The sequence below is a fragment of the Pecten maximus genome, chromosome 3, assembly GCF_902652985.1.
Source record: "Pecten maximus chromosome 3, xPecMax1.1, whole genome shotgun sequence".
Lineage (NCBI taxonomy): Eukaryota > Metazoa > Mollusca > Bivalvia > Pectinida > Pectinidae > Pecten > Pecten maximus.
Genome location: NC_047017.1, coordinates 36544823 through 36562349, shown reverse-complemented (window position 1 = coordinate 36562349; position 17527 = coordinate 36544823). Strand labels below are relative to the sequence as shown.

The 17527-nt window shown below is 36.4% G+C and overlaps 2 protein-coding genes across 2 annotated transcripts; one reads left to right on the top strand and one right to left on the bottom strand.

Annotated features, from left to right (window-relative positions):
• The first annotated feature begins 749 nt into the window (after positions 1-749).
• On the top strand, positions 750-15970 carry LOC117324048 (angiopoietin-related protein 2-like). Its single transcript, XM_033879660.1, has 3 exons — positions 750-1362; positions 13439-13532; positions 14376-15970. The coding sequence occupies exons 1-3, from the start codon at positions 895-897 to the stop codon at positions 14957-14959; spliced, it is 1146 nt and encodes a 381-aa protein (XP_033735551.1). The 5' UTR covers positions 750-894; the 3' UTR covers positions 14960-15970.
• A 222-nt stretch (positions 15971-16192) lies between these two features.
• On the bottom strand, positions 16193-17430 carry LOC117324049 (the record flags this gene model as incomplete). The annotated part of the gene is given in 1 exon segment (XM_033879661.1): positions 16193-17430. A coding segment is annotated over 1 exon segment (415 nt), but the record flags the coding sequence as incomplete, so codon positions are not given.
• Positions 17431-17527: the final 97 nt, after the last annotated feature.

Here is a 17527-nt window from a genome sequence, read left to right as displayed (position 1 = left end):
ACCATGATATGTCTCAATTAAAACTCTGAAAATAATCATAACATATTCGATAAAAACTATATAGATAATCATAATAGATATAATACAGATAACCAATATGCATTTAATAAAAAGTATGTAGATAAAACAAAAAAAACAAAAACAAAACGAAAAATCTAAAACTATGTACAGATAAAAATGTTTGAGCTAGTGTTGGTATCGTTTTGATATTGATTAACCAGCGTGACACCACAAAACAATGAAATATTCAGTAACAAATATCGATAAATGTTTTCAGAGTTATACACCGAACCCGATCAACAGATATCTTACCTTTTCAGATTTGTTTTTCAATCGAGTTAAAATATTTGCGCTACTTGATAGTATCACTTTGTGACTATTCACCAATGCATGGAATCGCAATTTGTAATTAATCAGACAAGCTTAACCCGACATCAATTACCCATTAACCAGCATCGAGTCGTACGACCGTGAAGGTGACAATGTAAATATGACAAACAACCTTAAATTTTAGGTAGCTTATCGCGCTGTGATACAAACCAGGATCTGGCAGATATCACGATCGATCCACCCTATCCTCAGATACGTCACGTGACGGCAGCTCTGGTGTTGGGAGGATGTCATGTGACCTTCGCTCGACAAGTACTTATACAGAAACTCGATGATATGCTATCGCATAGGAGAAATTAGATCTTCAGAAGATGTTAAGTGAGCGGAGTAAAAAGATAACAATTTTAAAACCAATGTTATATCTTATATTCCATCATGATAGTTAAGTTAGCTGTAAAGGAAGTCTAAATTGTGGATCAACATGTACGGGTGTATTTGATCTTTTTGACATGCCAGCAGTCAAACATCGCTATTTCCCCAATTAATATTTTTTTTATTTTGAAAATGAATCTGCTTCATGGTATTGCACTATTCACATTGATATCATTGATGACCAGTGTGGACGGACAAACCATGCTGATAAGGAATCAAACGTTTGCGTTGAAATGGCAGTGTAATATTCCAGTTTTAGAGTCGCCTTACGGGGTGATCGGAGGGATCTCACTTGTCATGTGTGCTGCTAGATGTCTAGGGAACGGTACTCAGTGTGTTTCTTTCATTTGGGATAAATCCGTACCTGCAAACGTCGCATGTGGTCTACACAAGATTTCGCCGGCCTCCCCCTGTCCCACAGCGAATGTCAGCGAAACTTTCTCCTTATATGAAAAGGTAGATGCCAACACAATATTGGGAATAAGCACAACAACCACAGCGGAAACTACGACACAAAGCGTGCCTACAACGACACTAACTACGACACAAAGCGTGCCTACAACGACACTAACTACGACACAAAGTGTGCCTACAACGACGGTAAGTTTTCCATGTTTGATAACTCAAGTGTTATGTATTATATCATCATTTATTTTCTAAAGAATAGAATGTGTTTATTGAGTAAGACAATAACAAAAATCCAGTGACCGATTCCCTACAAATCAGGCTTTTCTAATATTTATACCGTAGTTAAATAGTAAATGGAGTTGCTATAATAACACGTATAATGGATAAACGTATGTCATCAAATATTTTATTGCTATGATCTGTTTTCACAATTTTTTTGCTGCTATGATCTGTTTTCACAAATGTTTTATTGTTATGATCTGATTTCACAAATGATTTATTGCTATGATCTGTTTTCACAAATGTTTATTGCTATGATCTATTTTCGCAAATGTTTTATTGCTATGATCTCTTTTCGCAAATGTTTTAAGCCTTGGTCTTCTGAACTGTATTCTATTGCACACCAAAGCGAGTATATTTTCTGTGTGTTTGATCTGTGCTGCTTAGAACATGTGATAAAAGATTAAAGCAATTCAATATAAATGCACGAAGTTTTGATATTTAAATACTTTGGTACTCAAAGGTTTAGGTACTTACACGTTTAGGTACTTACACGTTTAGGTACTTACACGTTTAGGTACTTACACGTTTAGGTACTTACACGTTTAGGTACTTTCACGTTTTGGTACTTCACGTTTTGGTGCTTACACGTTTTGGTCTTTACACGTTTTGGTACTTACACGTTTTGGTACTTCCACGTTTTGGTACTTACACATTTTGGAAGTACACTTGTTGGTACTACACAATTTGGTGCTTTCATGTTTTGGTACTTAGACGTTTTGGTACTACACTTTTTGGTACTTACACGTTTTGGAAGTAAACTTTTTGGTACTACACATTTTGGTGCTTTCATGTTTTGGTACTAACACGTGTTGGTACAGACTTTTTGGTGCTTTCACGTTTTGGTACTTACACGTTTTGGTACTACACTTTTTGGTGCTTTCACGTTTTGGTACTACACTTTTTGGTGCTTTCACGTTTTGGTACTACACTTTTTGGTGCTTACACATTTTGGTACTTACACGTTTTGGTACTACACTTTTTGGTGCTTTCACGTTTTGGTACTACACTTTTTGGTGCTTTCACGTTTTGGTACTTACACGTTTTGGTACTACACTTTTTGGTGCTCTCACGTTTTGGTACTACACTTTTTGGTGCTTTCACGTTTTGGTACTACACTTATTGGTGCTTTCACGTTTTGGTACTTACACGTTTTGGTGCTTTCACGTTTTGTTACTACACTTTTTGGTGCTTACACATTTTGGTACTACACTTTTTGGTGCTTACACATTTTAGCACTTCAAGTTTGATCCTTTGTCACAGAATTAACCTGATCTTAATTAATACTGCAGAATTGATTTCCATCTGATGCTTTATAAATTTCTTGGTGCTCAATATCTTAGCATGTTAAAGTGCTACTTCGCCCTCTTTTAGGCTTAAGATTGAACATGTCATAGCGCTACATACTTTGCCCTCTTTTGGTGAAATAGAACTAACAATCGTCGTGAACATGTCACCAAGCGCCGACTACCAACTTTTATTGACAAAGCCGCATGTTGATCTTGAATGTGTGATTCATTATACTAAATTAATTGAATCGACAGTTGGTTGAGAATGAGTTTGAATGTTGATCGTGAAAGCAGATAGCTCCATCTAATGGTTATTAATATGCAAATGTAACATATCTATTTTCCAAATAAACACACACGAACATGGCAAATTGGATTGATAAACAGGTAAGATTGATTAACAGGTAGGATTTATCAACAGGTATGATTGTTATTATTTAACAGGTAGGATTAATCAACAGGTAGGATTGTTATTATTTAACAGGTAGGATTAATCAACAGAGTAGGATTGATAAACAGGTAGGATTGATAAACAGGTAGGATTGATAAACAGATAGGATTGATAAACAGGTAGGATGGCATCAATGCATCCTCTAAATAGCATGTATACCCTCTAAACATGATAAGTTCCAAGTATCATACATAGTATACCCTTCAAAGCACACACTATTCCAGACTAGACGCTATCTGTTATAGTGTAACACATCTGAATACAAATAAACACTCCGATTCTCAACCTACCCTAATATCCTTGGTCCTTGATCTATATGATCCTCACTTATAAAGAGAAAACCCATGTATGGAACTTCTATATGCAGAGGAAGGGAAGTGAACCTCGTGCAAATGAAGTGAACTGCGAAGCAGTTCATGTACCATTTGAACGAGGTTCACTTCCCTTCATCAGTCCATGCAAGCAACAAAATTGACAATCAATCCTTACATTTACGTTAACCAAATTTAAAACTTCGCCACCAGATTGCAAAATTCGGTCGCAACAGTATGACGTAAGTGCGTCACTTTGTAACATTGTTATACTTATCGTACATGTGTGAACAGTAGTGGAACAGCAGACAGTCAACTATTCTCGTCGCCAAGGCAACACAAAATATAGTGCCATACACGATTTGATTATTACGATGTTGATACACATAGATACGAAAAATTTTCAAGGAAAAATATTCATTTATAACAAATATTAATGATATTGTATAATACAAACTTAGCAATACCCATATAGATACGAATTTTAAGTGCAGTGTTGACAGTATAGTATGTGTGTGATTTGGTCACTCGAGACACATGGACTCGGTTAAAAAAATTATGTGATACAGTCTAGCCGGGATATTCAGAGCTCGAGAAAAAGTGTAACAATGTGGAGTTTAGTCGCAGATTAGCTGGTGATGTACATGGTGTTCTTGAAATATTGGATTTCATTGTCGCACTGACGTTTTGGGATGTAAATTCCGATAATAGTCAGTAAAGAAACATTGATTTGGAAATTGGCGGTATTCGACGGCCGGAAACTTGTGTCCTCCATATGTTTAGATTGAGTCAAATTACGACAATAATGTGTCCCTGTTCTCAATATAGCATACTTCTGCTACCAGTCTGTTTTTTGTTGTTAAATAGTGTTTAAATTTAGGTTTATTTTCTGTGACCACTGAAATGGTATTAAGCATGGGATTCAAGATACAGCTAACGTTAGACCTACTGCGCTACGTAGGTCATGAGCTCGGTGCTATCGAGAGTGTCAGTGTTCTTTCAGATCCTGTTTTCTAAACTGTCTGCATTATACTGGCATTTTTATTAGCACATAAAGCGGCTATTCCACTTGTGTTCATATACGTTTATAACAATGTTACACAATTCACAACATGAAAGTGCATTCAAGTCTGAGGCGGTACAGAACTCGATCGCCATTGTAAACTCGGTGAATGTATTCACACGCCGGCAAGAAAGTGATTCGTCTCTCAGAACAGAAGCACGCGACCCAAAATCTTCAACGGTAATTGAAGTGATCTGAGTTTACTATGTTCATTGAGGCGGAGCGAAGTGAAAATGTAAATATTTAAATATGCTTCTTCTCCAACAGTGTATACACTGTTTTTCATAGCCATACAAGAGGGCTGATTGATAAGTTGTGAGCCTCGTTTTGAAGGATTTTAATTTTGCCGGATATATTGAATCATTTTTCAACATAATCCCATTCAGTATCAGGACCTCAATGCCGCTTTTGTAGATATTTTCTTGGCTGTACAGAAAGTCATCCACTGCATTTTAGGGTTAGGGTTAGGGTTAGGGTACCTGAAATTGCTGTTTCCAGTATTTGAAATAGGTGAAAGGCTGATGGAGCAACATCAGGTGAATAAGGTAGATACTCAATCAATTTAAAGCCACAATCGTGAATGGCAGCCATAGCAATGACAGACTCTTTCACCCTAACCCTAACTGAGTTTGTCCATTTTGCAAAAGCCGCTTGTCTTGTTTGCTTTAGAGTGCTACCTCGAAGATATAAACAAACCTAATGAGATCAGTCCTTGGGTACACGGCCCTATATACCGGGTAGTCAAATAATAGTAGGACTTAAAAATAACATCCTTGAGAACCTCCTTCAATGCGAGGCTCACAACTTATCAATCAGTCCTCGTATTATATGTATCGTTCCCACAGTAGATCGATATATTATATATATTGTACTTACAATACATAAATATATTTTATATATTATACCAAAGTACATCAATATGTATTATACCCACAGTTCAGAAAGATATATACTTTACCCATAGTACATAATTATATATATACTTTACCCATAGTACATAATATGTTATGTTACATGTACATATTGCACCTACAGTACATGAATGTATTATATGCATTGTAAACACCGTACATCAGCATATTACATATATTGTACTTACAGTGTATATATATTACATATATGTTGTACCCACAGTACATAAATATATAATATATATTGTACCTAAACAAAAAATAAACAAAATAAAAAGATAGGATAAAATCACAACACCATCTAATTACTACAGAGGTATCGTAATTTTCTACTGTTAGATAAAAATAAAACAAAAACCACCATGACTTGGCTGTGAAACTTCTCGGCTTCTAGTAAACAATCTCATGCTTTTCTGTTTATCAGCCGGGAAAGTAACTCGGCGCGCACAAGGATGGTTCATGATTTATTTTTGGGTGTTTGTTACATACTTTAATGAATGATTGACCTATCTGATCAGATGTGAAGGAATCTAATTGAAGATAAACCCAAAGAGGGTTAAGATGTTTTACTTGATAAAATTTTATATCTATAGGCAAAGTCATAGAGAGGCTTTAAACGATCACAGACTAACTACATATTCTATACAAATGATACTTCAGCTTGTCCTACATGACGGCAGCTGTAGTATGTTTAAACAGATTTTATGTACAATGTGTGTAATTTATTGTACATTAGATCACGATAGGACATGTCCATTAAAGAGTACGAAACACTTCAACACACGGAAATAGATGAAATAAAAATAGTAAATAAAAAAATTCGTAAATCATATAACATATATTGGGAACAAGATAAACAGAAATCGAGATTGTAATAAATATGCATCTAGAGAGCCACAATGTCTCATTTACCGAATTTATTTGCGCAATTAGGTAGCAGTGTACAGTAAAACTGCCCAATTCTGAAAAATATGGCACATGTTTTAGATATGTGAACATTGCCAGTTAACCCTACATATTACCTCTAATAAAGTATACATATTTGTAATCTGTACAACATTTGCAATTTTAATAGAGCTCTGAAAGATTAGTAAACTTATTTTTTCTCTGTTTTTTAAGAGCTGTGAATACCAAGGTAACAACTTCAAAATTGCTTAAAGATTGCAAAATATTATGATATTTGACACAAAATGACATAATTCTCTACACAATTTTTTTCTGAAACCTATTTGAAATTAAATATCTCTATCCAAAGACAGAATTAATCTTGTTTTGACATATGTTGTACATTAAGTTTTCCCGCTATCTTACTTTGACTATGAGCTTCCGTTTTTCGCTTTAGGCAAAACTAAATTTCCTGTGTTAACACACTTTCGGTAAAATCCGGAAATTTAAAATCCTGAACCAATTTATTAATTTTAGTTTTAACAAATGTGAAGCCTGTATGTACTGCTTCATAATGAATAAACAAATTATAGTGTACTTTATTTTATTTATTTATTTATTTTGTTTTAATTTTGTATGCATATCATAATACAGGAGTTATTTGCTTAACAAAAAAATCACCCATGGCCAGGGTGTCCTACTGTAGTGTGCTACCTTATTCCTGTCTTTGTGTTGACGCCCAGTGACGTGTGTCATTAAAATATAGTACGCACGTTTAAAACCTGACGTGATGTGAATAATAAGAAAAATCGCCATTCCATCTCTCGAATGCTCTCAGAACAGTTTATGTTTGTTCTATTGTACGCGTGACCTGATAGTTTAGCCAGCTTGATAACGTGAAACATATTCCGGATTACCCTACATTACATAATATGTTTGTATTGATTGTCAATTACTCGTTTTCTATCAAAATAATTTAATTAGAGTAATTTACTGTTTGTGTAAGTAGACTGGCGCTAATGTAATGGTTGTATTAATAAGCACATGGCATATTCTAATCGATGAACCGTGGAGAAAAAAACGGCTGTTTATTATATAGAGTAGCTTTTAATGTTAAAGTACAAATCAATTGTTTATGTTAATCTAGAACCAAATCAAAGAAAATTGTTTAAACAAATGTAATCCAATAGTAAATCAATCAATCAATCAATCTATCTATCTATCTATCTACCTACCTACCTACCTACCTACCTACCTACCTACCTACCTACCTACCAATCAATCAATCAATCAATCAATCAATCAATCTATCTATCTATCTATCTATCTATCTATCTACCTACCTACCTACCTACCTACCTACCTACCTACCTACCTACCTACCTACCTACCTACCTACCTACCTACCTACCTACCTACCAATCAATCAATCAATCAATCAATCAATCTATCTATCTATCTATCTATCTACCTACCTACCTACCTACCTACCTACCTACCTACCTACCTACCTACCTACCTACCTACCTACCTACCTACCTACCAATCAACCAATCAATCAACCAATCCATCCATCCATCCATCCATCCATCCATCCATCTATCTATCTATCTATCTATCTATCTACAATTATTGTATCTATCTATCAATCAATCAATCGATCAATCGAACGATTACTTTAGAATGTAACACCCACACCCTAAACATACATTGATGCACCTACACACTTAAAAATGCCGACACCCCTACATACATGAAACACACACAACTTTACACACATTAAAACAGTAACAGGCCTACGCACATGAAAACACCTACATTGAAATACCCACAACCTAAACACACTGAAACAGTCACACACATACAGACATAGAAAACACCTACATTGAAATACCCACAACCTAAACACACTGAAACAGTCACACACATACAGAGACATATAGAAAATATGGGGCGCCGTTTTACTGTTTATTCCCATTTGGTGATATCACCTATTCAAATAGGTGATATCACCTATTCGAATAGGTGAAATCACTTAAGAACTTTTTTAAGTGATATCACCTATTCGAATAGGTAATATCACCTATTCGAATGAGTGATATCACCTATTCGAATAAGTGATATCACCTATTCGTTTCATTAAGTGATATCACCTATTCGAATAGGTGATATCACTTATTTGAAAAATGAATTGGTGATATTTCACTATTCGAATAGGTGATATCACTGATTGAATGGGTGATATCACGAAATGGGAAGAAATAGTAAAACGGCGCCCCATAAGAAAACACCTACATTGAAATACCCACAACCTAAACACACTGAAACAGTAACACACATAGAGACATAGAAAACACCTACATTGAAATACCCACAACCTAAACACACTGAAACACCTACATTGAAATACCCCAAACCTAAACACACTGAAACAGTCACACATATACAGGCATTAAAACACCTACATTGAAATACCCACAACCTAAACACACTGAAACAGTCACACACATACAGACATAGAAAACACCTACATTGAAATACCCACAACCTAAACACACTGAAACAGTCACACACATACAGACATAGAAAACACCTACATTGAAATACCCACAACCTAAACACACTGAAACAGTCACACACATACAGGCATTAAAACACCTACATTGAAATACCCACAACCTAAACACATTGAAACAGTCACACACATACAGACATAAAAAGACCACTTTCACACACATTAAAACAATTTCACAAACATGAATGCACAAACAAACCCACACATGTGAAAACACCCATCCCCCTACACACATGGAAACACCCGCAACCATACACACATTACAAGACACACCTTAAACAAACAATACGCAACACACACCCTACAAACATTAAAATTACCCTACACACATCAAAATACACCAAACACACATTACAAGACACGCCCTACACACATTAAAACACACGCCCAACACACATTAAAACACACGCCCAACACACATTAAAACACACGCCCAACACACATTAAAACACACGCCCTACAGACATTAAAACACACGCCCAACACACATTAAAACACACGCCCAACACACATTAAAACACACGCCCAACACACATTAAAACACACACCCTACACACATTAAAACACACGCCCAACACACATTGAAACACACGCTCAACACACATTAAAACACACGCCCAACACACATTAAAACACACGCCCAACACACATTTAATTTAAAACACATACCCTACACAAATTAAAAGGCATACCCTACACACATAAAAACACCAACACCCCTACACACATGAAAACAGACATCCTACACACATAAAAACACCCTACACACATTAAAACACACGCCCAACACACATTGAAACACACGCCCTACAGACATTAAAACACACGCCCAACACACATTGAAACACACGCCCAACACACATTAAAACACACACCCTACATCCATAAAAACATCAACATCCCTACACACATGAAAACAGACATCCTACACACATAAAAACACCCTACACACATTAAAACACACGCCCAACACACATTAAAACACACGCCCTACAGACATTAAAACACACACCCAACACACATTAAAGCACACGCCCAACACACATTAAAACACACGCCCAACACACATTAAAACACACGCCCAACACACATTGAAACACACGCCCAACACACATTAAAACACACGCCCAACACACATTAAAACACACGCCCAACACACATTTAATTTAAAACACATACCCTACACAAATTAAAAGGTATACCCTACACACATAAAAACACCAACACCCCTACACACATGAAAACAGACATCCTACACACATAAAAACACCCTACACACATTAAAACACACGCCCAACACACATTAAAACACACGCCCTTCAGACATTAAAACACACGCCCAACACACATTGAAACACACGCCCAACACACATTAAAACACACGCCCAACACACATTAAAACACACGCCCAACACACATTAAAACACACGCCCAACACACATTTAATTTAAAACACATAACCTACACAAATTAAAAGGCACACCCTACACACATAAAAACACCAACACCCCTACACACATGAAAACAGACATCCTACTCACATAAACACACCAACATCCCTACACATATGGAAACACCCACATCCACGCACACATTAAAACACCCACATTTAAACATACATTAATTATTGGTTAATATTTAATATTAAATTGATTTTAACCAAATAACGGAAAATGATCCATTAGGCAATTAAAAACCAGGTGTCGTGTTTCGTATTAGAGGACGATGGTGAAGGCCGAAGTTATTCTATCATCAATCAAATAATTCGATTTTTTAATCCTTTTAACACGGTCTGGGTATCCGAAATCCATTCCGACTTCTCTTTCAAAAGAGTGTTATTTATATAATTAAGTCTTTCTATGAATTCTATTACGTCTCCTCTAGTCCGATGGCGAAGTTCATTCCTTGCTATTGTTGGGCCGTTCTGCTATTGCCTTGGTTTCCAATTATTTACCTATTTTCCCTTGATTTAAAATCGATTATTCAATTCTAATCTCAATAACCACATTAGTGCTAAATCCTGAAGTAAATTAATTATCCATATAAGTGTGTTCTTCTGAGAAGTCAGCGTAGCCCTGATCATTTACACACGATCGTAGGATAATCCAAACTATCTTTATAATAATTAGATTATGCACACATATTTACACAGTATATTCAACTCACCAGCCCAAAGAGTCTTATAGGTAAAATAGACTAAAATCTTCAAAAAACTACTTCTCAACAACCAATAGACACAGAGAGTTGAAATTGGGTCTGTGGCATGCTGGGGTAAAGGGCTATAAGGGTTAAAATGAATTATCTTGATCTGTAGTCAAGGTCACAGGAATCAAATAGGCTAAACTCTTTCAATGACTTTTCAATAATCTAGAGGCCAAGTCTTGATATTGAGCTTGTAGCATGTTTGGATGAAGGTCTACCCCGTTTGTTCAAATGAATGACCATGACCTACATTCAAGGTTGCAGGAGTGTAATAGGCTAAAATCTTTAAACAGTGTTTTCTCAATAGCCAAGAGACTCAGAGACCTGATATTAGGCCAATAGTATGCTGGAATGAAGGACTAGAAAATGCATTGACATGAATAAATCTAGCCGGCTCTTATATTGGAATAAAGTGATAATCAGCTTAGTATCTGCAGAAATTACCTTAATCAACTCAAAGTTGCAGTAGAATAAGGTGAGCGATGCAGGCTCATTGGGCCTCTTGTACAGCTGATCAAGTGAAGCCGTTACGCCTTCCTTGTCATCATCGTACGGGAGCGGTTACGATATATCAATACATAGCGTCGATGTATCGATTAACTATGATATAAACGATGGTTTTTTTTCACCTTAATGGCAAATTATTTATTTTTGTCGTACGAACTAACATTATTGAGATCTTTTCAGCCTCCGTAAAGCTATCAGATATTTCCTTACATACATTTGATATAGGAAACCTTTATATATTTGAATCATTTGACACTTTCGAGGACCATACCGAGGAACATTTTTATTCATTTATCTTTTAAATGAAAACACGGGCACCCCATTGTTGTTTTTGTCGTTGCAGTCTCCTCCTCCTCCTCCTCCTCCTCTTCTTTTAGGCGCCTTGATTTTGGATCTTATCTTTTCCCTTTCTAGCAATTTTAGTCTTAATTGTATCTCTCTGGACAATGCCTTACTTCTGGACTGTAGTTTTCCCTTTTTGACGAAGCCTTTGGGTTCTGTCCCATGGCCGATACATATTCGAGGGTAGTTTCTACTCTTGTTTAGGGTTCAGCATGTTGGTGACACAACATGTTCGCCCGTTGTTAGTATGATGTGACATGGTAGGGTCTCCAACAGAACGCCCGAGAGAGGTAGTATGATGTGACATGGTAGGGTCTCCAACAGAACGCCCGAGAGAGGTAGTATGATGTGACATGGTAGGGTCTCCAACAGAACGCCCGAGAGAGGTAGTATGATGTGACATGGTAGGGTCTCCAACAGAACGCCCGAGAGAGGTAGTATGGTGTGACTTGGTAGGGTCTCCAACAGAACGCGCGAGAGAGGTAGTATGGTGTGACTTGGTAGGGTCTCCAACAGAACGCCCGAGAGAGGTAGTATGATGTGACATGGTAGGGTCTCCAACAGAACGCTCGAGAGAGGTAGCACTAGAAAGTCGACATCAGTTCTGCGCTATCACGTGGAGATTGTGAACATAGCGTAACCTCCCAAAACACGTTTATTCACCATAATCGTGTATCTGTTAATAGGGTGTTAAACAATTCTAATACAACCGAACCTATGTATCATTATATCATTCGTGTGTGACATCTGAGTACTTTAAGCGAATCACCACAGTTCATGGTTTTATCCTTGTCATTCGGCGATTAATTTTGATAAGAAAATCTAGACCAGGTAACTGCTTATTTTCGTTGTTATTGAATACCCAACTAACCGTGAAGTTAACATAAATAAGGTATTAACTAGTCACACAGAGCCATGCAAAACGTTGACCTTGGTGCATTTGTCATTACAGGTACATATTGGATATCCGTGATATCATTCACAGGAGACGTTGCTATGTTGTTATTTATACTGTATCTAATGGATTCTTAAGTACTCTACAAGTACATCAAAACACATTCTAAAGAATTGATTATATTATTGATTTAGTTCTTATTGTCATTTTTGCTTATCATACCTCTGATTAATTTAAGGTGTCATTAATTTGTCGCTCACTGGATGTAAAAAAAACTCCAAACACACGTGAACAGAACTAAGGGCATTGGATGAACCACCTAATGTTTTTGATTAACCTGAAACGAGTTATATCAGCTTATATTAATCATTCTTGTTGGCCCATATAGAAACAAGCGATGATTCTTACTGGAATATGGAACCACGGCCACTAAGGCAAAAAGCTAATGTGTTATAATTGTGCCAACCGACATCTTTTCGGGTACACCATTGAAGAATTAACTTTCAATTAAAATGAAAATATTACCCATTGTATTTGCTTATTCTGGCTTATTTTCAGGTTAATTCATGTCAAAACTCAGGTACGTGGACTGGTGCAGTTTGTTTATGTCCAATAGGCTGTAGAGGAACATTCTGTGAAAACTGCTATACTGGTAAGCTATGTTAATACAAAGGTCAGATGAGCTTATCTCTATATACAGGTAAGATTAGACCGAGCTTCGTAAGGCACAACCCCACCAATATATATAATCATGAGTCTCTGATATTATATTCTTGCCTTCAAAATTTGGTTGCAGATAAATCAAATCCATAGGAGTGTATGATCTTACTAAAGTGATTGCCGTTTCATTCCAAGAGTCAATAGTACAATACTTTTGTCTGTTAAAATCTAGCTCTTGTCCTGTCGCAGTGCATTTGACCAAAAAAGGAAAGAACAAAACTGATTTCAAGATGCATATGTAATGTATATATACAAATGTAAGCGGTGATCAGGTATAATAGGTTCAATATTGACTCTAATAGAAGAAAACCAAACTAAGTGAAATTCTGTCATTCGGCCTGGAAATTACCATCTGATGACTCGGTATAGCGCACATTCAAAATCACACAAATAGTCGTCGATTTTACAGTCGGCTCAAATTTTACTTGATCTTTATGCAATTGCATGTTCGGCATATCAAAGGAGACCTAGTTGTTAATTGATCATAAATACAATGTCTTATTATCAATAGTGACATAACGAAACCTAACACATTAAAGAAACATATTCACCTGTTCTGTTGTCACTGCTGATTTCTTTCCCTCTGTATATTTTAAACAGGATTGTATTCAAAAATTTAATTTTTGTCCACAATTACATACATCTAACTCTGAACAATGAAAAATATGGTGTCTGTATTGGCAAAATCCTTTCTCGCTTTTGTTTCGCGAGAGTGTAAGGTAATAAAAAGATGATTTTACGGAAAACATTTTAGATCTTCCTATTCGTATTTCAGATTGTTCGGAAGGATGGAGCGACGGACTCACTGGCACCGCTGTTGTTTCTTACATACAGCCCCTCAGTTCACCAACCGCATTTCAAGTTTTGTGTAACTTTGACAACAGGGTCACGTACGTGCAATATCGTCGGTATGGTAATGTCAGTTTCAACAGAGACTGGCAATCCTATGTGGATGGTTTTGGCGATCTTGAGGGAGATTTTTGGCTTGGAAACAAGTATATTCACCTCATCACTGACCAGAAATCTTATACCTGTGGAGTGCGTTTATATGACGATACTGACATCTGGCAATTTGATTCATACTCCGACTTCAAAGTAGATTCAGAAAGCAACTTATTTAGGATCACATATACACCATACAGCTTTGACTGGGGAATGTCCCCTTCCGACAGCACAAAAGATTCACGAAACCAGCCATTCAGTACGCATGACCGGGATTCTACAGGATGTGCCACAATAGAGCAAGCTGGCTGGTGGTACAACACCGGATGTACTAACGGAGCTAATGTTAATGGTGTATTACCGTTTGATTGGTCATCAATTACAGGTGTAACTATGACTGGATTAGGACTCTACTAAACAACATTTCTAATAACAGGTGTTAATAAAACTGGAATAGGGCTCTACCAAACACCATTTCTAATTACAGGTGTTACTAAAACTGAAAAATTGAATTTGTTAAACACCATTTACTAAAACTGGATAAGAACTCTACTAAACAACATTTCTAATTTCAGGTGTTACTAAAACTAAAATATGGCTTTACTAAACATCATTTCTAATTACAGGTGTTAATAAAACTGGAATAGGACCTAACTAAACACCATTTCTAATTACAGGTGTACTAAAAATTGAACATGGCTTTACTAAACACCATTTCTAATTACAGGTGTTACTTAAACTTGAATTGGGCACTACTAAAACACTTTTATATGTACTGGATTTAATTTCTTTTTAGGGAAACCGTAATGTCACCTACTTCACAAAGAAGCCGCCGGTACCTCTTATTGATGCTTGAAACACTGGTATGACTTGTCGATAGAAATCGCCATAGTATATATCGTATGCTGATTTCACTCCTCTTTCTGTGATAAATATGTTGTTGTTTTTTTCTTCATGATTCTCAAATGTGATTTTGCGTTGTCTTGCAATCAAACATAACCCATATTATCGCATCATTTAATAAGGAAATACAATGATGTAATATAAATAAGACACGTGACAGACATCTGTTATTATTGCTCTGTGTTGTAAAGGGTATGCCATGGCCGAAGATGATATGTTTAACATAGAATATAAATACTAACTAATTTGTAAGAGAGCACCCATCCATTGATACATAGAATATTATTCTACTACAATGTAAGTCTAGTCCTACCCTTGATTGGGGCCGCGGTGGCCGAGTGGTTAAGGTGCCCCGACGCTTTATCACTAGCCATCCACCTCTGGGTTGCGAGTTCGAAACCTACGTGGGGCAGTTGCCAGGTACTGATCGTAAGCCGGTGGTTTTACTCCGGGTATTCCAGCTCTCCTCCACCTCCAAAACCTAGCACGTCCTTAAATGACCCTGGCTGTTAATAGGACGTTAAACCAAACAAACTAAACAAACAAACCCCTGAAGACGATGTGTCCACTGTTGTAGAAACATTTGTCAGACTATTATGGAAGATGACATGTTTTATATGAGTATATTTTAGATTGTAAAATGATATAAAACATATGATAATGTAGAAGTTTGCGCTATGGGACAGAATGGAATAATCAGTATTATTTAGTATTAATGTTCTTATTGTGCAAAATAAAACAATAATATTTTCGAGTTTGTGATTCAATTTACTAAGGATTACATTGGAGGTGTTGAACCGAGTTGTAGAGGATACAGTCTGTACTATGAATACGATGATACGATATCAATACTATATCAAAGTACAACAATACTTACATCTGATGTCAAATGATTTTAATTACAAATGAAATATTGGTTAATTGAAACAAATTGTTGAAATAGGTTGATGTACATGCAAAACATTGATGCTTTTATACAAAATACTCTATGAGCGGAAGAAAATATTTAGCTGTTTCTTTCTATGGCCGAGTACGCCCATTTATAGTTGCCAGAAAGTCCCTGTGCCCCCTGTCACTAAACCAGAGCCTCTGAGCATCTACCAAATCAAACTATCTGTACATCACTATACATTGAGGTAAGATCCTTTCTGTGTTACCAGTTGAGTCACCATATTCAAGTGATAAAGTCAGCTTCGTTTCCTCATATTCTAGCCTAGTCACGTGATATATTAAACCCAGTGACTTCATTAACGGCATTTTACACGATTGTAATCAACAGGGAATGAAACCAATTTTAAACTATAATGATAGAAATCAATCCTTTTCAGTTGTAGTTGTAGAAATCATTTCGAAGACTTTCAGCGCTGGCAGTTAAGTTGTTGTTATACAAGGAATAATAATAATTTGTTTTATTGATTAATTGTTTGATATCCATGTTAACTTGGAATTAAGTTCTAGTGATAAAAGAATACAAGTATTTTAATCTTTATACACAAATTAGTCTGGTCTAATAATTCTGTTTTACACTATCATGTCACATGATGTGATACAGCGTCAGAGTTTAAATGTTTTAAACCACCACTGGTTTCCAGTCTGTAGGTTCAATAGAATGCTGGGGAGTAAACAAGGGCTCTGTATGCTTCTCTTCGGGTTTATCCTCCTTGTCATCGCCGTCATTGGTTGTGGGTTCCTGTTCGTTGATCTCATTTGGTACGAGATCCTTTGGACGTGGTGTATTCTCTATAACATTATCCTTTGACACGTCCCCCACCGTCGGTCTCTGTAGAGATTCGCCTCCTTCTTTAGCTGTTTCGGCGACAAAAGTGCCTTCACGTGCACTTAATTGACCCATTTTACTTTCCCTATCTTTTCGCTCCATGATCTCTTTATCAGAAGCTTCTTTTTCGGGAGGCACCTCTTTGACGACTGTGTAACTGAACTTCGACTCTTCATTCCGAAGATTCTTTAAGCTGTAGGTATTACCTAAAACAATAGCACTGATCATTTATAATATTTATATCAGATGATCTTCGCTTTGTATGTTATCAGAAAATGAGAAATAGGCTTAGCACGTGATACAGT

Excerpts from the sequence above, each read along its gene's own strand:
- LOC117324048 (XM_033879660.1), top strand. The coding sequence starts at position 895 with ATGAATCTGCTTCATGGTATTGCACTATTCACATTGATATCATTGATG. Across the intron at positions 1,363-13,438 it reads AAAGTGTGCCTACAACGACG|GTTAATTCATGTCAAAACTC; the intron begins GTAAGTTTTCCA and ends GCTTATTTTCAG. Across the intron at positions 13,533-14,375 it reads CTGTGAAAACTGCTATACTG|ATTGTTCGGAAGGATGGAGC; the intron begins GTAAGCTATGTT and ends TTCGTATTTCAG.